The following is a 22,707-nucleotide window of genomic DNA, read 5'->3' on the forward strand; positions in this document are numbered from 1 at the left end:
TCTAGGTGCGCGGGACTGCGACTCGATAGCCGGAAGTCATCCGAGCTGAAGCTGTGGACACTACCACCGAGCGCGACATCAGTCCTCTCCAGTTAGCAGCCAGCATGGCAGAGCGTGCGGCGCTGGAGGAGCTAGTGCGACTTCAGGGAGAGCTTGTACGGGGACTGAAACAGCAGAAGGCCAGCGCCGATCAGGTGCGACCCAGGCGTCAAGCGTGGTGCCAAAGCAAGGCCGGGGAGGAGGACGTAGAACTGGGGTGGTCTGTACAGAGGATTGGAATGTGACGGAGAAGGGATCCGGTTGGTCGGGAGAAGGACTAGCTACGTGGTGAGGCAGCCGAGGTAGTACCCGAGAGAAGCAAAGCTAAGCCTGGGGAGAGAGATGTGTTCCCGATCCTGATGGAAGGGTACTGAATGAATGGCGGAGGCGGGAGGGGAGCAGCAGATGTGAAAGCCCAGCGCCCGCTTTCTCTCTACAGATCGAGGAGGAGGTCGCAAAGCTACTGCAACTGAAGGCACAGCTGGGCCCTGATGAAGGGAAACAGAAGTTTGTGCTCAAAACTCCCAAGGTAAATATCATTCCTTTAGGGAGCCCGCTTCCCGGAACCAGGTCATTTAGGATTATCTGAAATGCTGCAGAGGAAACAATAGTTGCAGTGGGCGTCAGGCTGGATTGGACTCCACCTGAGTCATTCTTGGATGGAAAAGTGTTGGCAGAAACTAAGCCAGCTGGGTGTTTACGGGAGTCCGCCTGCTACTGCTACTCCTTCTTTCATTAAGTAAATACTTATTGAGTGTTTATTATGTGCCTAGCACTGTGCAAACCAGGGAGTGTAGCATGATGAACACTATAGCCTGTCCTCATGGAGCTTACATTCTACTGAAGGAAACAGCCTTAATACAAATAATCCCACACGTGGGTGTGTGATTACAAATTGTGATAAGTGATATAAAGAAATAATAAGGATGTTCTGAGAAAATATGGGGAGAACTGGGGAGTCTGAGAAAGCCTCAGTGAAGCAATATACTAACTGACATAACAGACGAGTGGGAGATATCCCGGGGAAGAGGATGAGGAAAATAGTTCCAGGTGGATGTGGAAACTCTGAGGCAGGAGAGAACCTTGTTAGTTTCCAAGAACGAGGAAAAGACCTGTATGACTAGACCCAAATAGAGGAGAGTGGAATGGGATTGGAGATTCCTAGCTCAACCTCCAGGATTTCTGTTCAGATGCCACATTCTGTAGCTTCTGTAAACAGAGCTATTCACCCCTTCATCTGGGTTCTCTTGCACTTTATCTATATCTTTATTGCCTTTATTGCTGACTTTTAGTTATTTACATGTTTTATGTACCATGAGAGGCTGAGAACAGGGACCTGGAACTAAATAGCTATTCAATGAATGTGAAGTATATGAAATTGAACTCCAAAGGAGATTATTGACGATCTGTCTTTCTTATGTTGAGGTATCCCCTTTTATTTTATTTTTTAAAGTTAATTTTTGGGCTCCTAAATTCATTGAGTGATTCCTCATTTCAAAGTTTAAGGAGATAGTTTAAATCCCAAGGTGAAAATATAGTTGGGGAATTTATGATGGGTCAGAGTGGCCTCACCTAAACCCAATGATTAATCTTAACATCACTAAAAGTAGGACAACCAGACATCCCTCTTACGTGATGCAATAAGAAGTACACGGCACCACCTTTGTGGTATTCTTGCCAAAAAAAAATTGACCCTGAATCTAATTAGGTCTTCAGATCTAACTACCATTTTACAGGAAATATGGGAGATGGACAAATATGTTAAATGACACAGTATATTGTTGACCAAATCTAGAATGTGAGCAATTCCTTAGGACAAAGTCAAATTCCTCAAAAGTTAATGACATATTTTTAAAAAGGAAACTGTTGTAGATTAAATAGACATGAGCCATATCAACCAAACACAGCGCATGGACTTCATTTAGAATCTGATCTGAATAAGCCAACCATGAAAAGTTATTGAGGCAATCAGAGAAAATTAAACATGGATTGGGCATTAGATAATATTAAAGGGTTGGTGGTAGGCTTTTTTCGGGGGGGAGTTGTAATAAAGTTATTGTAGTGTTTTTGGTTTTGGTTTTGGTTTTTTTTTTAATCTTTGTGTGTTAAAGAATCATACTGAAGTGTTGATGGATGAAATGATAAGAATTGATGTCTGGGATTTACTTTAAAATACTCCAGGAAAAAATGTTGGGGTTTAGATAAAAGAAGAATAACAGATATTGATAGTAGCTGAAGCCAGGTAATAGATACATGGTGGTCTTTGGTACTGTTTTTTATAATTTAGTTTAAAATTTTTCATAATATAATGTTAAAAGAAAATGAGATTATACTGGAGAGTTAATATCCAGTTCAGTTTGTGGAAACACATTTCTTGATGTGTGATTCATCTTAATAACAGAACCTTCAGTATCATGAGGACAATACTCTTTCAAGGTCCCTTGATGGTCAAAATTATTTTCAAAATGTTATTTGACATTTTTTACTTCATTTGCAATGAAGGTGCAAAAGCACTGGTGAGTAGAACTGCCAGTACTGTCTGAGCACAAATCAAGAGAATGGCACTAAGTTGTACTAATAGCCATTATGTTCTTTAATGTGCACACAGTGAAAAAGAAAATCAGGTCCTTTTAACGTCCTTAATAAAACAGAAAAATTTTTATTGAATCTCCACCCTTGAGTACGCTCTTTTTTAATATTCTGTGTGATGAAATGGGAAGTCCGCATAAAGCACTTCAACTGCATTTCAAAGCAGGAAAAACACTTGTGACCTTAGGTGAGTTATAAGCTGAACTAGCTATTTTTTTCCCACAGGACATCTTTTTTTATTTGAAGGAAAAACTGAAAGATAAATTATTATTATTATTAGGTTTTATTTATTTATTTTTAGAGAGAGGGGGAGAGGAGGAGAAAGAGAAGGAGAGAAACATCATTGTGTGGTTGCCTCTCATGTGCGCCCTACTGAAGACGTGGCGCACAACCCAGGCACATGCCCTGACTGGGAATCAAACCAACAATCCTTCAGTTTTCAGGGTGGCATTCAATCCACTGAGCCACACCAGCCAGGGCTGAAAGATAAACTATTATTTTAAAGATCAGGGGTATTTGGCAGACATTGTCACAAGAATGAATGAAGTGAGCCTCGTCATTTTAAGGAAAACATTTCACAATAGTTGTTGTCAATGATAAAATTCAAGTGATCAAGTCTAAGTTAGAATTTTAGAAAACTATCTTCCACCTTGAGCTTGACAGCTTCCTGATACTTAATGACTTTCCTGATAAGATCTATGGTGATATTAAGAAATCTGGTTTTCTAATATTGTATAATGAAGCGAGTATACCAACATTTGGAAGATCTGTGTAACTGTTATTAGTGAGCCAATATTCTAAGAACCAATATTTGATGTTATAAAGTCATAACGGGATAAAAGATCTAGTCAAAGTATAAGATAGAGTAATAGGTATTTTTAAATTGTGGTAAAATATACAGAACAAAATTTGCCATTTTTAGGTACGCAGCTCAATGGCATTAAGTACATTCGCATTGTTGTACAATCATCGCCACTATTTATCCCCAGAACTTTTTCATTATACCAAAATGAAATTCTGGACCCCATTAATCAGTAACTCCCCACTCCATCCTCCCTCCAGCCCCTGGTACCCGCTGTTCTACTTTCTATTTCTATCTCTGTGAATTCTAGATACTTTATGTAAGTAATGGATTTTAATGTAACAGTATAAAAAGTTCATTGGTGTAGTTTTTATTCCACATTGCAGCCAATCTTTAAGAAATTACCACTTGTTGGATTGGCGTTTACTTTGAGAAGAATATAATTTGCTAAAAAGTTCACTAAAATATTCCTCTTTTATTTATTATTATGGTATACTGCTGTATAAGACTAGATTTTCCTTATATAGTCAACCAAAACAATATTTGTAACAGAATTGAATGGAAAAAAAAGCATATGTAAGAATCCAGCTGTCTTCTATTAAACGAGGCATTAAAGATTTGCAGAAATGTAAATCAATGCCAATTTTCTCACCAGTTTGTTGTTGTTCTGGAAAGTAGTTGCAGTTCCCTAAAAATGTTATTTATGTTAACATGTAATGGATTTACTGTTAGAGGAATTAATGAATATTTTTAAATGTTTGCTGTTTTAATTTCTAATACAATAAATATTGATAGGTTTAATCCACTTTGGGACCCTTAATAAATAGTAAGAGTGTAAAGAGGTCCTGAGATCAAAGATTTAGAAGTAAAAGCCCAAACTAGAAGCTCTTGTTTGGAAAAACAGAGTTCTAGTCCTGACTGCCACCCACCTGCTGAGTGGCCTTACATAATTATTTAACTTCTCAACATCCTCAAATTCATCTATAAAATGCATGTGCCCAGCCCATTCATAGGGCTATTAGGAACAAATTAGAGAACAAATAGTATTCATTAGGATTTTTTTGGCAGAGCATGTGGGGCTGGAGGAGCTTGTGTGACTTCAGGGAGACCTTGTACCAGGACTGAAACAGTGGAAGGCCAGCGCTGTTGGGAAAGTGTTACTTTTTTAAAAAAAATTTCTGTGGGGAAAGAATGTTACTTGTAAAATTTGGAGTTAACCAGTTAAGCCAGTTTGAGCTGGCTATGTGCCTGCCTTGGGGTAGGTGTTTCCTATTTGGCAGGGAAATGTTGTGTTACCCCAGAAAAAGAGTTTTTAGGAAAACTTCTCAGAGAACAGAAGTTCTAAGAATTCTAGAAAATAGGACCAAGCTTTTATTAAAAGGGAATGGGACTTAGACAGGTGATAGCAAACGGTGGTGGTGATTACTACGGAATTATACTTGTTTCACAACTGGGTGGCCTGCAGGAAAATCGAAGTTGGGGCAAATTTGCATTCATCATCGCTGAGGTCATTCTTTTATATTTATAGATCTTATTTTTCTTTGTTTTTAAATCCCATCCCTGGTTCTTTGGCTGATTTTGACTTCAAGGGCACAAGAGACTACAGCCCCCGGCAGATGGCAGTTCGGGAGAAGGTGTTTGACATAATCATCAGCTGCTTCAAGCGCCATGGTGCCGAAGTCATTGATACACCTGTGTTTGAACTAAAGGTGAGGGATGGGTGAGAAGCTGCGTGGTGGGAGAGCAGATACATGAACAAGAAGAGGATGACCCAGGTCTCTCTCCTGTTGTGGACAAAGACCAGTATTTTGTCCAGTGAGGAAGGGGATGGGACTGACTTAGAGGGAGAGGCCCTGCTTTTTATTTACCTTGGTTCAGGCCAACAGCTTGCAAAAGAGAGCCCTCCTTTTGAAAGGACTGGAAATTGTTTTGGCTTCCTTCTATATTGAATTCCGTGGCACCTGTGTTGAGATGTTTTCTAGATATGTGCACACCGTACATACGAAGTATAAATGGGCAACCAGTCTCCCGTTTATGGACCCTGAGATAGTTCCCAGTTCTTTAATAAAAAAACCAGATTGCACCACTCCCTGTGTAAACCCCAGTGACTTCCATTGCATTTATAATAAAATCCAAACTCTTTACCCAGCCTCACAAGGCCCTACTTTATCTGGCCACTGCCTACTTTTCCCACCTCATCTCGGGCTGTCTTCCCCTTTGCCCGCTGTGCTCCCTCGGTCTTCTTTCTATTCCTGGAACATACTAAGTGTGTTTCTATCTCAGCGCCTTTGCTCTTACTCTTCCCTTTTTTCCCTGAGCTCCCTTGTCCCCTAGCTCTTTGTGTGATTTTAAATTCATATTAAATTAAAGATTGCAGATTTTTATCTTCAGATCACAGGTAAAATGCCATCCGTCAAATAATTCTCTCCAACTACCCTGTCTAAAGTAGCCCTTATCCATCACGTCAACCTGTCTGATTTCCTTTAGAGAAGCTATCACTATCTGAAATTATCTGTTAATATTTCCTTGTATTACTATATTGCCTGTCTCTTCTTGCTAGTGTAGAAGATCCATGAGGACATGGAGTGCCTTTGTCTTACTCACTGACGTGTATTCAGTGTTTGGAATGTACATCAGTGGTGGGCATGTATCTGCAGGCTAAGTTCCTAGAAAAAGGCGGGGCCAAAAGGTTGTACTCATTTATATTTTTACCAACTCTGGTAGTTTTCTTGGGTTGCCATAACAAAGCACTGTAGACTGGGTGGCCTAAAAAAAGGAAAAAAAAACACAAAACCCAGAAACATTCTGTCCGGAGGCTAGAAGTGTGAGATAAGGTATCAGCGGTGCTGGTTCCTTCAAAGGGCCATAACAGAAGGGTCTATTCCAGGCTTTTCCACAGTTTGTAGATGGTGTCTTTTCCCTGTGTCTTCCCATCATCTTCCCTCTGTGCCCACATTTCCTCTTTTCATAAGGACACCAGTTATATTGGGTTAGGGCCCACCCTAATGGCTCTTTAAAGACCCTGTCTCCAAATACAGCCACATTCTGAGGTTAGGGGATAGGACTTTAACATATGAATTTTGTGGAGGACACAACTCGTCCCATAACACCAACCAGCATATGAATGTTTCTGCTTCTACACACTGGGATTTTCCAGGCACTTTAAACTTTGCCAATTAGTAGGTGAAATAACCTATCACCTTGTGGAACACATCACAGGGCAAGGACTGCTTTTGACATTGTTCAAATTTCAGGAGTCATTAAAACATTTATGTTTGTTGATCCAATAACCCACTCCTAGGAGTTCACCCTCAGGGAAAAAAAAATAGTCAAAATAAAAACACATGTACCCAAATATATTTACCGAAATGTTATAGAACATATTAAAAAATTGGAATAACCTAAATATCTAACAGTGTAGCCCTAGGAAGGAATTCAATACAGAGCTCTTTCTCACTGGAATATTATGCAGCTTTTAAAAATAATACTTCTGCCACACTGCTGGTGTGGCTCAGTCAATTGAGTGCCAGCCTGCAAACCAAAGGGTTGCTGGTTCAATTCCTAGTCAGTACACATGCCTGGGTTGCAGGCCAGGCCCCCAGTAGGGGTCTCACTCCCTTCCCCTCTCTCTGAAAATAAATAAAATCTTAAAATAAATAAATAAATAATAATAATAATAATACTTCTGCCCTGACTAGTGTGGCTCAGTTGGTTGGGCATCATTCCGCAAAACAAAAGGTCGCTGGTTCAATTTCTGGTCAGAGCACGTGCCTGGGTTGCAAGTTAGGTCCCTCATTGGGGTGCATGTGAGAGGCCACTGGTTGGTTTCTCCCACATGGATGTTTCTCTCCCTTTCTTTCTCCCTCCCTGTCTCTAAAAATAAATAAATAAAATCTTTGAAAAAATAATAATACTTTTGGCCTGGCAGGTTTGGCTTGGTTGGAGCATCGTCCCATAACCAAGAGGTTGCGGGTTCTGTCCCCAGTCTGGGTGCATGCGCTCCCAGGGGCATGTGATCCCCGGCGCATGTGGGAAGCAACCAATGTCTCTCTTTCACATCTATGTTTTTCTCTCTCTCCCTTCCTCTCTCTAAAAAGCAATGAAAAAAATGTCCTTAGGTGAGGCTAAGTAAATAAAAGTAATACTTTAGCTCTGTCATACAATGGAAATAGTAATAAGAAGAAAATAAAATTGGTATTTCCTTTTGATTATAATTAAATACATAAGTATTGGGATAGAGAGCAGAGGAAATATAGGCAAGTTGAAATCAGTCATGTTAAAGTGGTGGACTTTTGTTTTCAAAACTTCCTTTTAAATTGTATTTATCATTGTGACCACATTTCTGTGTGTTTTCTTCAGGAAACACTGACTGGAAAGTACGGGGAAGACTCGAAGCTTATCTATGACCTGAAGGACCAGGGCGGGGAGCTGCTGTCCCTTCGCTATGACCTCACTGTATCTTTCTAAACCTGGGCTCTTGACACTTTGGATGGGGAATGATTCTCTAAACCAGGAGCGGCACTGGAGTGAAACAGAGCACGTCCTTAGAAGTTTTCTGAAATCTGAGTGAGAACTCAGCTTTATGTCAGGGCCCAGTTCCAACTCTCCCAACAATCCCCGGGTTCCAGAACACCTCTCCCCTTCCCTGTCCACTGGACGGAGTTCTTAGCTGACCAACAGCACGCTTCCTTTAGCTCCAGGCTATGCCAGAAAATCATCTGCTCAGAGATACCATGCAGGGCCCTTCTCTGTTCCCTGGCCCATGTGCCCAGCCTCCTGCTGTGCTCAGCACAGGCCAGGGTAGAGACACTACCAAAGTGAGAGGAGCCTTAAAATTTTTTGAGACTTCAGCTGCCCCTTGTGTTAACAAAGTTGACTCTTTTCTGATATTCAGAAGTGCTGTTAATCGTATGGGTGGTGGTTTTACCTGCACAGGGACGGGCTAGACCCTGGTTTCTGTTGGTGATGATAGTCAACTTCCAGACAGTGGTAGAAGGGGCTTTCTCCTTAACTCTTTGTCATCAGGTTCCTTTTGCTCGGTATTTGGCAATGAATAAACTCACCAACATTAAACGTTACCACATAGCAAAAGTGTATCGGCGGGATAACCCAGCCATGACGCGCGGTCGATACCGGGAATTCTACCAGTGTGTGAGTATGTGGGCAACTTGGCCATCCCTAAACCGGTAGAGTCTGCTGAGTACTTATGGTGCCCTGAACACACTGGATGCCCTAGATAATACAAACTTTTAGGTTTCTTTGGTATTTTCATAGAGATTTCACAAAGGCCCTGTGGGGGAGGGAGGACGGGGATTACTCTCCCCGTTTTATATATGAGTAAACTAGAGATTAAGCAGGATGAAGAGTCATAGGTATATGAAAGGCAAAATCAGCATTAGAGCTCTTGGTCCGGTGCTCTTCATATTAAACCACAGTGATAGGGTCACAGCAAAGGATGAGGAAATTGGATCAGAGGTATCAAATCATCCAGCCCGGTGCGCAGAGCTTCTGACTCAGTAGAGAAGATGACTAAGGACTAAGGCTGTATAGCTGCCCCCACAGTGGTAGGAGGAAATAAGGAAAAATAGATGAGGGAGACGATGAAGGAATAACCCAATAGACGGAAAGGAAACCAGGACTAGGAAGAGACCCAGTAATGCTGGGCTTTTTCTCTGGGCTGACGATCAGAGGATGTAGAAGGTCTATGCATGAGAGCAAACGGCCTCCAGAGAGAGAGAGCAGAGCTCCCAGGAATCCCCTCTTAAGGAAGCTAAGCCCCTGAGGACCCCTAACTACCTCTCTTGCTACAGGATTTTGACATTGCTGGGCAGTATGACCCCATGATCCCCGATGCAGAGTGCCTGAAGATCATGTGTGAGATCCTGAATTCACTTCAGATAGGTGACTTCCTGGTCAAGGTCAGAGCCGAGCGAGGCTGGGGGGACAAAGTTGGGCCTGGCCTCTGACAGGAGAAAGCCTATGTGCAGAGGGACCAGTACCCTCAGTGACCAAGCTGTTGAGGGCCATGTGAAGAGACGCCCTCCTCACTATGCCTTGGGCCCCTGCAGGTGAACGATCGGCGCATCCTGGATGGGATGTTTGCAATCTGTGGGGTTCCTGATAGCAAGTTCCGCACCATCTGCTCCTCGGTGGACAAGCTGGACAAGGTAATGGCCCGAACACCTAGCTCTTACTCTCAGATCCCTCCCTGCCTTGAGAAATGGAAAACAAGACTGAGAGAGAGGTGAGCCTGCCTCTGTGCCCACCAGAGGAAAATTAGCCTCCGGATGTAAAGGTTACAGGGCAGCTTCTGCTCCAAAGCCTGTCCCCTGAGGAGGGCACATACTTGTTCTGTGGTGGGGAAGGGGCCCAAGGGTGCCTGACCTAGTATCTGTCTGCCCAGGTGCCCTGGGAAGAAGTAAAGAACGAGATGGTGGGAGAGAAGGGACTTGCGCCCGAGGTGGCTGACCGCATTGGGGACTACGTCCAGCAGCACGGTGAGGAGCGACCCTGCCTCCCCGGCAGCCATCCCACTGCCCTAAAGCTGCCACTCTTCTCTGTCTGTGTGTGTGTGAGGGAGAGGGAGGTGGGCAGGGGGAGCAAGCACATGTACATGTGCAGCCCAGGCGAAAAGATAGAGCCCCTACCTTTTTCTTCCGGTCAGCTAGTCAGGTCACCAACCTGTCTCCCCAGGTGGGGTATCCCTGGTGGAAGAGCTGCTCCAGGATCCTAAACTATCCCAGAATAAGCAGGCCCTAGAGGGCCTGGGAGACCTGAAGCTGCTGTTTGAGTACCTGACCCTGTTTGGCATTACTGACAAGGCGAGTAAGGTTGGGCATGGGCGCCCTAGCCGAGCCCTGGGGCTTCAGGTCCTTGATCCTCATCTGGTACCATGTTCTTGTCCCCACAGATCTCCTTTGACCTGAGCCTTGCTCGAGGGCTGGACTACTACACTGGGGTGATTTATGAGGCGGTGCTGCTTCAGACCCCAACCCAAGCCGGGGAAGAGCCCCTGGGTGTGGGCAGCGTGGCCGCTGGCGGGCGCTATGATGGGCTGGTCGGCATGTTCGACCCCAAAGGGCGCAAGGTGCCGTGCGTGGGGCTCAGCATTGGAGTGGAGCGGATCTTCTCCATCGTGGAGCAGAGGCTGGAGGTGAGTGACAGAGAGTCTGGCAGGTGGTGGCCCCCGAGCTATCTTCTTTGATCCCCAAGGGGGCAAATGGGGCCACTTCGGGCAAGGCTCATCTTTGCAGAAATGGAGAAACAGTGGACACTGCTTCGTAGACTCCCGCCCCATTATAGGCCAGCTTTATGGATCTTTGATCATTCTTTCTTCACAAACTCTCTCTCTGGGTCCCTACTTCCCCCGAAGCTGCCAGGAATCCAGGCTGGTAGACCTAACAACCCAGATCTCACAACACAGAATCCGTGATTTTTACTACCTGTGCCCTGCACTGCACTTAGTGCTTTTCATGCATTGTCTAATAAAATTCTTACACCAGCCCTCTGAGAGCAGCTGCTTTTACTATTTACATTTTTCGGATGAGGGAACTGAAGATTAGAGAGTAAATATTTTACCCAAAGTCATGAATCTTTTAAGTGGCAGAGTCAGAATTTGAATCCAGGCAGTCCAGCTTCAAAGTCTTGCTCATAGCCATGCTGCGATGATCTCATGTGTCTGAGGCCCTGAGACCCCACAGATCCCTCACGTGGCCGTCCTGACCCTCTAGCACCTAGAGCAACACCAGGGAAGCCCCTCATGGCCTCAAGTGCTCCTTTGTTACAGCTGTTTTTAACTGGTTGCATTTCATCTCCTGGAGAATGTTCTGGTAATAAGCTTCCCACTGCCCCATCCTTTTCTCTCGTGTGGGTACCTCCCATGTTTCCCAGCTGGGGTCACTGTTTCAGCAGGCATCTTGTATTTTAAGAACAATGAAAATAGTCTTCCAGAAAAAGACGGGGGCAGCAGCAACATCTGCCCGCCTGCCCGCCTGCCCTGCCTCCCTCCCCCCTTCCTCCTTCCCTCCTTCTCCACACACACCCTAGGATGTACCCTATGGGCTGTACCCTCTTTAGAAAACAAATTTTTTTTTTTGAGAGTACATTTATTAAAGCTGGTGAAAGCAAAACAGGGAAGCATTTAGGATAGAAGCAGCAACAGGAGTGAGCGAAGGCGGGGCTGCTTCGGCTCACTGGAAAGTCAGGGAAAAGGGGCTTTGGAGACGGGTTCAGGGGGCGGGTCCAGGATGAGTTGCCACTGCCCATTGCTCCCTTGGTTGCCAGGCTCATGGGGACCGTAGAGTTGAGGAGAAGCACGCCTGTGGAGAAGGAAAGGCGCGGGCGTGCTCACGAGAGGCAGAGTGCCTGCGCTGTACCCTCCTGACTGGGCAGATAGTGAGTGGGAACCAGAGCTGCCAGGGGTGACTGGGTTGCCCTGTGGGCTCAGTATCGCTTCTTTGTGACTCTTCTTGCGGGCCCTTATGGTAAATGGAGATAAGCTAGAAGGCACTACAAATAGGCCGTCTTTGCCCCTGCCCTAGGTAATGTATTCTGGCAAGTCACATGTATAAGGCAGTCAGCTTATTTCTTAGATCATCTAGGAGCTACCTGATGCCCAGTTGCCAGAGGAGAAGACGGGGCCCCTGCCCTGATGGAGCTGGTTGTGTTGGGCTTGGTCTCAGAACCCTGACAGGGGCCTGCTTTCTTTGCTCCTTGAAGATGTAATAAAAGGTAGCCCAGCTCTCTCTTATCTGCACCTTCCCCAGGCCTCAGAGGAGAAGGTGCGGACCACGGAGACACAGGTGCTTGTGGCATCCGCACAGAAGAAGCTGCTGGAGGAGAGACTGAAGCTCGTCTCAGAGCTGTGGGACGCCGGCATCAAGGTACGAGAGGCAGGCCCCAGCGTGGCGGCCCGCGAGAGTGCGGGCACAGGCTGAGTGGAAGCTCGCCCACAGCCACCCTGCTAGTCTCTGATTTCTTGGGGTGGAACTAAGAGCAAAGCAGCAGCTTGGGCCCGCAGGAGGTTATCCCTGAGGACGGCAGAGCCAGCCTTCATCCTCTGCCCGGGTCCCCTGCAGGCCGAGCTGCTTTACAAGAAAAACCCAAAGCTACTTAACCAGCTGCAGTACTGTGAGGAGGCAGGCATCCCACTGGTGGCCATCGTCGGTGAGCAGGAGCTCAAGGACGGGGTCATCAAGCTCCGTTCAGTGGCCAGCAGAGAAGAGGTAAGCTGGCGGGCAGCAAGGCTGAGGGACAGGGAATGGGTGCCATTTGTGCAGGCCAGTGCCCGCTCAAGGGCCCAGCAAAAGCCTGCCATTCATACTAGTAGCCACTTGTAAAGGACTTCAGGGCTTTTAACCTGTTACTAAGGTCACAGGAGGGTAAGAACTTCATCCCCACAAACGCTGTGTCTGGCTCCCCCAAGAAGCACTGTCCACCCTGAAAGCTGGATTGGGTTCCCGCTCCCAGCCGCACCGAGCCGAGCCTGATGCCTGGAGGAAGGAGTGGGCGCTCAGGGAGCAGTGGAGTCGGGGAGGCTCATCCCACTTCTTTCCCCCATCCTGGCCAGGTGGACGTCCGAAGAGAAGACCTTGTGAAGGAAATCAGAAGGAGAACAAGCCAGCCCCTTTGCATCTCCTGAACCGAGGGAACTATCTGAGGAAAGTGGGACAGCAACTATTAAGGCTAAGACAAAACACTGCATATGTACTTACACGGCTTTACACTCTTCTGTTCCAGCAGGAAAACCTCAACAGTAGTCCGAACAGAGACTTTTTATTTTTATTATGATTATTTTATTGGTAATCAGGCTAAGAGGGCCAGGTATTGTGCCATTTTCCATAGGGGGCCCTGGGGGCTCTGTCCAGTCTGGGCTACAGGGGCCGGGCCTGGATGGCCTCCTCAGCAGGGCCCTCCACCAGGTGCCAGGACCGCCCCGCTACACCAGTCGCCGAAGGTGCAATAAAATATCTCAACCACCGGAGCCTGCCTGTGTTGCTTTTGCCTAGCCCTGCCTTCCCTGTCAGAGCCTGACCGCTTCCGCGGTGGAAAATGGGGAGAAAGACTTACAGCAGGCTCTTGCCCAGAGCGAAGGGTGCCCCCTGCGTCCTTCTTGCCTCCAGCATCCCTCTGTGCCCGTTTGCCAGCTCGCTCTTTGGAGTTGGGGCTGCCTGCAAAGTCAACCGCTAGAGTTTCTAGCTTTCACCTGAGGGTCGTGGCGCACGTGCGGCGGATACCCCCACCCCTCTTGGGAGGCGGGGTCGTGCTCAGAGCCAATGAGAGCCTGGAGGGGTGGAGGAGTAGGGAAGCTTCCAGAGGCAGGAAGGGAGAAGGTTATAAAAGGGAGCACCGACGAACCCACACGAGAGCCATGCAGTCCAAGCGGGAGTGCGAGGTGAGTGGCAGCGATGGGTGGACGAGTCCCACCTGCGCGGGGAGTGGGGTGGGGCGGGCGCGGCGATCCGCCGTTCCAACTTGCCCCTTCCCCCTCAGCTGTGGTGTGAGAGGGTGAATCCGGAGAACAAGGCGGCGCTGGAGGCGTGGGTCAGGGAGACGGGCATCTGCCTGGTGCAAGTGAACGGGCAGAGGAAGTATGGCGGGCCACCCCCAGGTATACTAGACACAGTCCTACGCCTGCTGGGCTACACCATCCTCGATGGCCCCCGTCCGGCCCCTCTGGGGGAGGCGCTTACCCCGATTTTCCACAATCAGAAACTCCTAACTTCGCGTTACCCCCTCCCCCAGCAAACGTGGAAACGCCTTGCAGTGGCTTTCCACCCACCCGCCCCCTCGAAGAAGGGAGCCAGTCTTAAGGTGCACTTCCTCTGTGCCAGCCCCTTTTTAGCCTAATCACCCAATTATGCCAACGACGCCGGGTATGGATGTTGTACCCATTTCACAGACGGTCCCGTGTACTCACACGGCCCTTCCCGCGCCGGGTCCCAGGGCCCCTAACCCGGAACATCCTGATGGATGACGATCCACCCCCCACCCCATTCCCTTCCCCCAGGCTGGGTAGGCAGCCCGCCGCCGCCCGGGTCGGAAGTGTTTATCGGTAGGCTGCCCCAGGACGTGTACGAGCACCAGCTGATCCCACTGTTCCAGCGCGTGGGCCGTCTCTATGAGTTCCGCCTGATGATGACTTTCAGCGGCCTGAACCGCGGCTTCGCCTACGCCCGCTACAGCTCGCGGCGCGGGGCCCAGGCCGCCATCGCCGCCCTGCATAACCATCCACTGCGGCCCTCCTGCCCGCTGCTCGTGTGCCTCAGCACCGAAAAGTGCGAGCTGAGTGTGGACGGGCTGCCACCGGCTCTGACCCGCCGTGCGCTGCTGCTCGCGCTGCAGCCGCTGGGTCCGGGCCTTCAGGAGGCGCTGCTGCTGCCCAGCCCAGGGTCGGCAGCCACGCAAATGGCACTACTCAAGTTCAGTTCGCACCGTGCTGCAGCCATGGCCAAAAAGGCTCTGATGGAAGGTAGGAGTGGCGGCTGCTGGGGGCCGCTGGTTGGGGCAACAGTGTTCTGCCAGGCACCTTACCTCCGCACGGCGGGCAAAGTCGAAAGATCTTAGAGTCAAGAATACCCGAATTTGTAAACTTACACTATTTACTTGAACTCAATTTCCAGTGGTACTACCACTTACCTAAATTTAACACTTCCTACAGATTTCACTCCTGACTTAATCCTCAACATTCCAATGGAAAAACACACATACACACAGCCCCACCCCCATCCCCCATCCCCCTTAAAAGAGATTGTTTTAAGAGAAGGGGACTTGCCCAAGGCAGTCCAACTGAGACTGTTGTCTGTTGTGGGAAATTAAATGGGTACTTAGCACATTCCTTGATTCAGGGCAAGTATTCACAGTAAAGTTTAGCTATTTTATGATTATCCAGTGAGCAAAACCAGCATTTACCAGTACTCCTACAAGAAAACTTAGAAGGTAGCAGTTATTACACCCCCTTTACAAATAAAATGAGCTCTATGTTAACTTGCCACAGGTCACACCATCTGGAAATGGGAGGCTAGAAATTAAAACAGGCTGGGGGCTCAGGCCCAGGGCTAAGACCTGTATCGCCTCTGCCTTTTTCTTGCAGGGCAGTCGCGCCTCTGTGGAGAGCAAGTGGCTGTGGAGTGGCTCAAGCCAGACCTGAAGCAGCGACTCCGCCAGCAGCAGCTTGCGGGGCCCTCCCCAAGGCGCCTACAGCCAGAGGGTAGCCGATTGGCCCTGGCGAGGGACAAGCTAGAGTCCCAAGGGGCTCGAGCTGCCCTGCAGCTGCTGTGCCAGCGGATGAAGCTGGGTAGCCCGGTGTTCCTCACCAAGTGCCTGGGCACGGGCCCTGCTGGCTGGCACCACTTCTGGTACCAGGTGGTGATCCCTGGGCATCCAGTGCCCTTCAGTGGCCTTATCTGGGTTGTGCTGACCTCGGAGGGGCAGGATGGGCATGAGGTGGCCAAGGATGCTGTGTCGGCGCGGCTCCTGGAGACACTGAGTGAGTCTGGGGCCAGCCTCCTGTGGTCCTCCGGGGCCCTGAGTGAGTCTGGGGCCAGCCTCCTGTGGTCCGCCGGGGCTGAAGCAGGTCCCATGGTTAAGCAGTAACCCCACCCGCCCTGCCGGCAGCCCGAACAAGTAGGCAGAGCCGTCAAGTCTCCAACCCAGCAGGCCTGGGCAGCCACCATCTGATCCCAAAAAGGGGAGGAGCGCGGCCCCGCTCTACCTGACATACCTCCCAGCTGGGGCACAGCCCCAGTGCCGCTGGGGACAGCTCAGGTTTGGCTAAGCTGTGGTGAGGGACCTTGCCCTCCCTCTCCCAGCCCAGGGTTCTCTTTGGCCTTCCTGTGGGGGACACACACCCTCTCTCTCACCCCGTCTCCTCCCACAGCCTAGCATGAATCTTTGCTTATTTTCTTGATTTGTCTTTGTTGGTTTTTATTTGGGGGATGGCCAAGCCAAAGGGTCAGAAATCTGCCGTTTGTCCCCACCACTTGGCGTTGTGGTTTTGGTGTATGTGTATTGTTGGATGGTTCTTCTCTGCTGGTTGTATTTATATTAAACCCCTGGTTGGTGTACACCTGTGTCCGTGCCGTCTTGCTCCAGCTGCAGGCCTGTCTGACACTGGCAGTGTGAGCAGCCTCTTCCTCCCCGCAGTCCCGAGCCCGCCTGCCCTCCTCCTGCTGCACAAGAGGGTGTGCTAGGTTCACAGCCTCTGGAGGTTCAGCCCAGGAAACAAGACTCTTGCCCAATGAGGACCCGTCTTCGAGATTCGGCTCATTCCCTCAGTCACTGTCGTCCTCACTCTCCTCTTCCTCCTTCTCTTCCTCCTTCTCCTCTTCCTCTTCCCTCAGTCCTGCAAAGAAGTCATCGGTGCTCCAAGCCTTGCTGCTCAGCGCCCGAAGCGGCCCTCCCTTTTTTTTGCGCCGACGGTAGTCATCCACCACCACCGCCCGCAACTGGGCCATGTCCCAAAACTTGAGGCACTGGTCATGGCCGCTGCTGGCCAGGAAGCGGCCACAGTGGGAAAGGGCCAGCTTCTCCACAGGCTCCCCGGCGTGCTGGCCCACTCTGCCCACCACTCGGTTCGGCAGGATGTTCACAGCCCTGGGCAGAGAGAAAAGAGCGTTGGGTGTTGGCTGGTTGGGCCTGCCCTTCTGTGACCCCAGGGCCCGGCTTCTCTCACCTGATGACTCCATCGGTGGACCCAGCGCACAGCAGACTGTCGGTGACCGGAATCATGCAGTCGATGGACTCGGCTTTCAGGGCAAAGCGGTCACTTGTGGCCCCAAAGCCATTCCAGTTGAAGAGGTAGATGGTACCTTCACTGGAGCCACAGGCCACCTTCCTCCCACACTACAGAGAGGACAAACCATGTTTGTGGACCATGTCAGACCAAGTCCCTAGCACACCCCCATGCCACCATACCCCAGCTGTACTTTCATGATTGTGACAGAGGTCAGGTCTCCAGACTGAGGTTCTGAAAGCAGCTCAAACCGGCGTCGCTTAATATTGAAGACACCAAGGCAGCCATCCCCGCTGTAGAGAAAGCAGAGCAGCAGGCTTGGCCAGAGGCTCCGACTGAGGGAGACATTTAACACAGGGAAGGGAGGGCAGGCAGCTTGGGGGCCCTACCTGGCTGTCAGCAGCAGCTTCTTGGCGGGGTCCAGAGCCATGTCGGCAATGTACTCCTCGTGCTGCCGCATATCCATCAAGGGGCCCTCCTTCCGCTGGTCCCAGAGCCGGATGCCACCTGTGTCATCCCCAGTGGCTAGAACATTGCTATCCACCAGCAGTAGGCTGTTGATAGGGGCACTAGAGGCACAGATGCAGTTCTTGGAGCATTTCTGTCCCAGCAGGGAGCTATGAGTCCTTACCCCTCACCTCAGCACGCAGCTGACTCCCCTTACCCGTGAGCCTTGGAAATGCGTCTTTCCAGTCGGCCTTGCTCCACATCTAGAACATGGATGGCTTTGTCCTTGGAGACAGTAACAAGTTCTGGGGAAAAAGGTGCCCAGGTCATGGTGCTGCTCACCACTCCCTTCCCACCAGCACACTGCTGGCTGCCTTCCCTAATACTCACTCTGCCCATCTTCAGAGAAGACCACGGCACGGCAAGACTTGAGGTGGTGACCTGAGGACCAGAGCTCCTTGGTTTCTCCCTCTTGGCAGGAGTAGGAAAAGCTGGGGGAGAGGGGGAGGAGAATGAAGGACCCCAGACCCTGCCTGCGATACATGGAATGTCGAAATCAGCTACTCTACCTTCCACCTACCTAGGAGTTCCTGCTATATACCCCTAAGCATAAGGAGCTTACCATCCCATTTTTCAATTTTCAGTGAGCTTCAAATCTTAGGTTTTTTTCTCATTTGATATATGGTAATTCAAAGTACATTTGCTTGGGACTTTGTGACGTCACCCCACCCCTCTTCATCCTAGCAAGCCCCAGCCTGAATAAGTATTAGGTCTGGACCACTGCAAAGGTCTAGAAATATTTGTTAAATCAATGACGCCCTGGCTGGTGGCTCAGTTGGAGTGTCATCCTGTACAATGAAAGGTTGCAGGTTCGATCCCTGGTCAGGGCACATGCCTAGGCTGTGGGTTTGATACACAGTTGGGGCGGGTACAGGAGGCAGTCAAGCAATCAGTTTCTTCCTAACATCAGTGCTTCTCCCTGACCAAAAAACAAACCAACCAACCAACCAATAAAAACATCCTCGGGTGCCCTGGCTAGTGTGGCTCAGTGGACTGAGCACTGCGCTGCAAACCATAAGGTCGTTGGTTTGATTCCCAATCAGGGCTTATGCCTAGGTTGCGGGCCAGGTTGCCAATTAGGAGTGTGCAAGAGGCAACCAACCAACTGATGTTTCTCTCATTTTCTTAAAAAAAATGATGCCCTGGCTGGTGTAGCTCAGTGGATTGAGTGCTGGCCTGCAAACTAAAGGATCACTAGTTCGGTTCCAAGTCAGGGCACATGCCTGGGTTGCAGGCTAGGTTCCCAGTAGGAGGCGCACAAGAGGCAACCACAAATTGATGTTTCCCTCTCCTTCTCCCTCCCTTCCCCGCTCTCTAAAAATAAATCGTCAAAGTCTTTAATAAATCTTTTAAAAATCAAAGAGAATATATATTTGGGTAAGGGTTAAAAAAAATTAATGACAGAAGAACAGCCCTAGTAACTGGAAACGTAAAGAATGGTAAGACAGAACACCAGAAGGTGGAAACATAAGAGATTAGTAAGAGAGGCTCTTGCACTCTAGATCTTAAGGAGCTAGAGAAAACCACAATTAATTATGGCACATTGTGATGACACACTGAGAAGGGGCCAGGATCAAAATAGAGGTGGAAAAGAGGTACCAGCCTGTAAACTCAGCAAGACAAAGCACCTGCCCAAAGAGTATCCCCAGTCCCTGCCTCAGAGCTGACCCTCAAAAGGGCAGAATGAGGAAGTACTTAATTGCCAGTGAGTTCCAGGTGGGCAGGGCTGAGCCTACGGATTGTTTGCTCTACCCCAGTGCCTAGTATGAAAAGGCTGCTTAATAAACAGTCACATTTTTTAGTGAATGAGACAAGCATTCAAATAATTACACAAACCAATGTATGATTACAAACCATTATGAAGTTTATGAGGGAAAAGACATCTGGTGCCAAGTGAGCATCTAATCTGTAATCTAAATTAGTCTCGGGCATGCTGAAGCGTGAAGAGATGCTGAGAACTCAGGGACAAGAGGTACAAGTGTGAGGAAAGGAGTTTTCCAGGCAGAAAGAATAACGTGCAAAGGAGCTGAGGCTTCAAGGTACATTAGATAGGTAAGGATGAATGAGCACAGAAAGTAAAGGAGAAAGCGAGCAAGGGTCGGATGGTCAAGGAGTTTAGACTTAAAAGCAAAAGTAAACTATTCAAGGGTTTTAATAAAGGAAGTGAGGTGGTCGGATTTGTGTTTTCAAAAGATTAGGTAAGCAAGAAATAAAAGCAGGGGGCCCTGCTGAGCTCGTTTCAAGCTCAGTATAATAGTCAGCTGAGAAACAGTGCCCCGAAAGCCCTCTTGTCCTGGTACTTACTGTCTCTATGCTCCCTCACATTACAGCTAGCTCGTCATCTTTTGTTCTCTCAAGAGATTTGTGTGGTAACTTGTTTAAAGCCGAATGTTAATGAACGAGCCAGACCATATTAGTCTTGCAAAATTTGTCTCCTGGCACTCTCGCCTCCCAGCTCCATCCCTGGGGAGTTTCCTGACCCGGCAGCCCCCTCACCCACCACGCTCACCACTTCCCCGGTCCTGCCGTGCACCTACACAAATACGTCCCCGTCCACGTCTCCCGCCGCCAGGAGGTCGCGAGACGGGTGGAACGCCAGCCCACTGGCTGGCGCTTCCAAAACGATGTCTTCAGGGGTGTCCCTGACACGGGCCGGTACTTCCGGGGAGTCGGAGTCCTCCTCGTCGCTCCCGTCCTCCGCGGACCTCTCCTCGCACATGCGATCCATGCGCGAGAGGACTCAAGCTGCGCAGGTATAGGACAGTGAGCCCAAGAACCAGGGACCCGGCAGGAGACCGTGGCTCGGTGCACCACTTCCGCTTGGAGGCGGATGGGAGGGGGCGGGGCGGGAAGTGGCTCCAGGCGTTCTCGGTAACTAGGAAAAGGCGGGCCGGCGCAGCTGTTGTGGACGGAACGGACTCTAGAGGCCACGCCCCTGTGATCCATTACTTTCCGGTGTTGAAGCGGCAATGCCTAGGCCAGCTAGACCGCGTGGCCCTCAATCTCCTACTTAGTCACGTTTGTCCTTTCTTCTCATTCTGACCCATGCTGACAGTTTGGTGCAACCTCCCTATCAACCTAAGAAACATCCAAACTTGTAGAAAAATTGTATGAGTTTATTTGAGCCAAACTGAAGACATGCGACAAAGCAAGATCTCAGAGTTCTGAAGAATAACGATTTTGCAATTTGTTTTATGCATTTGAAATTAAGAAGTGAATGTAAGCACGATTACATGAAGGTGGGAGAAAGCAAGGTGAGGACTGGATTATATGATAGTTAACAAGATTATGTGATCTCTTGAGGATCGTTATTTCAAAGGTGTGTTAACACAGATGCACAGAAACCATGCACAGGGCTTCCTTAAGGCAAAAACACACACACACACAAAAACTACTAAAAAGTTTTAATATGCCTGGAGTGTGGCAACCCATCATGATCTGCCATTTAGGAATTTATGACCAGATGACCCCATGAGGTTACTCTTAATAGAATCGCATTTTTAGTCCACATCCCACAACCAGTAAGGAAGACTTAATGTCCTAAGGATCAGAGAGAGGGACTCCTGTAGTTCATGGCTTGGTGAAACCCAAGACTGCAACAAGCTTCAGCCAGGTTGGTCAGGAAGAAGCAAAAGCCCACACCACAAGCATTTCACATGATAGGTTGTGGAATGTAGGCAGCCCAGGCATGCACAAGCATAAGTAGCTGCCTTCCACGTGCAACATCTTCATGGCTGAAGAAACAGCATCCTGCCCATTCCTACAGTTAGGCTTCAGACCCTCAGCAGACCAGGCTAGCAGTGATCAGAGCTGGGAGGGAGTCGCTGAAGAGGAAAATGGACACAGTTGTTTTGGACATTCCAGTTAACAAAGGTTCCACAGCATGGTAGGGCAGAGAGAAGGAGCTCCTGTGGCTGAAGACACTTCTCACATCACAGTGGTATTAAAACTTCTAAGGCATCTCATACGCTGATTCCTAGTTGCCTTAATGGAGTTAGGACCTCAGAGAGGTTATATGGGAGTCCTTGTCACAATGTTGTCAACCAGAGGGTCTTAGTCACTCCCACAAGAATTGGTGGCACTGGTAGAAACTGGTTTTAAACTGGCAGTCAACCCCTAGATCTTAACCTTGGGACCTTCTAGGTATCTTTGTTTGAGCCAGGTCTCTATGACCTTTTTCCTAATGGGACTGCTGCCTACAACCATGGAACCTGGGTGTCATTTACCATCTGAAATTATAGGTGCTATTGCTAACAAAGCTCAATTTCAGCCTCTTAAATGCCTTTGCCGTAGCAAGATTAAAGTGACCAAAGGCAATGGCTATGATGGCCTTCTAGTTTTCTGAAGGATCTAGTAAGCACACAGGTTTTAAGACTTGGAATGGACAGTAGCAGCTAGGGATTTATGAGTACAAGACGGAAGTGCTGGCAAGGAGCAAAGCAAAAGCAAAAGCAGGGATGGAGTGATTTGAAGGCCAGAAAGCCCACTCTGGGCCTCAGTAAACTTTGCAGGGTGTCAAAGACACACCAAAAATCTTTGGGCCTAGCACAGGGTTTCAAGGCACTTCCCCAAGGTTATCCCTTCAGCCAGGAAAGTAGTGATGTGTGCTTAGAATTACTAAAGCTCCAAGGAGAGCATAAATTCCAAATAGGTTTTTGTTCCCACAAGTGATTCTTTATCAGGTGCCTTCACCTAGCACCTAGTCACACACAACTTTGGCATCAGACTGGCAGCACACGGGGCTGACCCTGACTCCCAGGGAATCTGGCCCAAGATTCGGCCCCCAAATGGGCTTGAATGTCTGACATTTGGGACCAACCATCCTTCTCTTGCCCATCAGTGAGGGTCGTTCCATTCCCCACTGGGCACCCTGGCTAGTAAACATCCTTACTGTCTAGAAATCTAGGACCATAGCTCAGGAAAGGACTGAGCTGACTATCTGCATGTGATCTCACAATCAGTAGAATTAATAGCCCTCTTGGTGCCTCAGGGGCCCTGGAGTAGGAGATGCTCAACACAGAGAAGACAGCAGGTTAAC

General features: G+C 48.8%; 3 protein-coding genes across 3 annotated transcripts; 2 read left to right on the forward strand and 1 right to left on the reverse strand.

Annotated features, from left to right (window-relative positions):
* The first annotated feature begins 25 nt into the window (after nucleotides 1-25).
* Nucleotides 26-13,406, forward strand: HARS1 (histidyl-tRNA synthetase 1). Its single transcript, XM_054568331.1, has 13 exons — nucleotides 26-194; nucleotides 479-568; nucleotides 5,020-5,139; nucleotides 7,790-7,885; nucleotides 8,456-8,581; nucleotides 9,241-9,348; nucleotides 9,499-9,597; nucleotides 9,834-9,927; nucleotides 10,124-10,251; nucleotides 10,341-10,583; nucleotides 12,196-12,312; nucleotides 12,508-12,654; nucleotides 12,999-13,406. The coding sequence occupies exons 1-13, from the start codon at nucleotides 105-107 to the stop codon at nucleotides 13,068-13,070; spliced, it is 1,530 nt and encodes a 509-aa protein (XP_054424306.1). The 5' UTR covers nucleotides 26-104; the 3' UTR covers nucleotides 13,071-13,406.
* Nucleotides 13,407-13,784: 378 nt separating this feature from the next.
* On the forward strand, nucleotides 13,785-16,024 carry DND1 (DND microRNA-mediated repression inhibitor 1). Its single transcript, XM_054567955.1, has 4 exons — nucleotides 13,785-13,823; nucleotides 13,922-14,039; nucleotides 14,439-14,900; nucleotides 15,522-16,024. The coding sequence occupies exons 1-4, from the start codon at nucleotides 13,800-13,802 to the stop codon at nucleotides 16,022-16,024; spliced, it is 1,107 nt and encodes a 368-aa protein (XP_054423930.1). The 5' UTR covers nucleotides 13,785-13,799.
* A 55-nt stretch (nucleotides 16,025-16,079) lies between these two features.
* Nucleotides 16,080-20,487, reverse strand: WDR55 (WD repeat domain 55). Its single transcript, XM_054567956.1, has 7 exons — nucleotides 20,207-20,487; nucleotides 18,000-18,100; nucleotides 17,827-17,914; nucleotides 17,552-17,731; nucleotides 17,356-17,455; nucleotides 17,103-17,272; nucleotides 16,080-17,023 (listed from the first exon to the last, which is right to left on the reverse strand). Exons 1-7 carry the CDS (start codon nucleotides 20,395-20,397, stop codon nucleotides 16,702-16,704), a joined length of 1,152 nt encoding a protein of 383 aa, XP_054423931.1. The 5' UTR covers nucleotides 20,398-20,487; the 3' UTR covers nucleotides 16,080-16,701.
* Nucleotides 20,488-22,707: the final 2,220 nt, after the last annotated feature.

This window comes from Pteronotus mesoamericanus, unplaced genomic scaffold, assembly GCF_021234165.1.
Source record: "Pteronotus mesoamericanus isolate MK-2021 breed Mesoamerican mustached bat unplaced genomic scaffold, CSHL_Meso_final contig_2, whole genome shotgun sequence".
Lineage (NCBI taxonomy): Eukaryota > Metazoa > Chordata > Mammalia > Chiroptera > Mormoopidae > Pteronotus > Pteronotus mesoamericanus.

What these genes read in the sequence shown, in the direction of transcription:
- HARS1 (XM_054568331.1), top strand. Translation starts at nt 105, where the DNA reads ATGGCAGAGCGTGCGGCGCTGGAGGAGCTAGTGCGACTTCAGGGAGAG. An exon ending in ACCGGGAATTCTACCAGTGT is followed by an intron (nt 8,582 to 9,240) that starts GTGAGTATGTGG and finishes CTCTTGCTACAG; the next exon opens with GATTTTGACATTGCTGGGCA. An exon ending in CAGTGGCCAGCAGAGAAGAG is followed by an intron (nt 12,655 to 12,998) that starts GTAAGCTGGCGG and finishes CATCCTGGCCAG; the next exon opens with GTGGACGTCCGAAGAGAAGA.
- DND1 (XM_054567955.1), top strand. Translation starts at nt 13,800, where the DNA reads ATGCAGTCCAAGCGGGAGTGCGAG. An exon ending in AGTCCAAGCGGGAGTGCGAG is followed by an intron (nt 13,824 to 13,921) that starts GTGAGTGGCAGC and finishes CTTCCCCCTCAG; the next exon opens with CTGTGGTGTGAGAGGGTGAA. An exon ending in CAAAAAGGCTCTGATGGAAG is followed by an intron (nt 14,901 to 15,521) that starts GTAGGAGTGGCG and finishes TTTTTCTTGCAG; the next exon opens with GGCAGTCGCGCCTCTGTGGA.
- WDR55 (XM_054567956.1), bottom strand. Translation starts at nt 20,397, where the DNA reads ATGGATCGCATGTGCGAGGAGAGGTCCGCGGAGGACGGGAGCGACGAG. An exon ending in GTGGACGGGGACGTATTTGT is followed by an intron (nt 18,101 to 20,206) that starts GTAGGTGCACGG and finishes CCTCTCCCCCAG; the next exon opens with CTTTTCCTACTCCTGCCAAG. An exon ending in CGCATTTCCAAGGCTCACGG is followed by an intron (nt 17,732 to 17,826) that starts GTAAGGGGAGTC and finishes CTGTGCCTCTAG; the next exon opens with TGCCCCTATCAACAGCCTAC.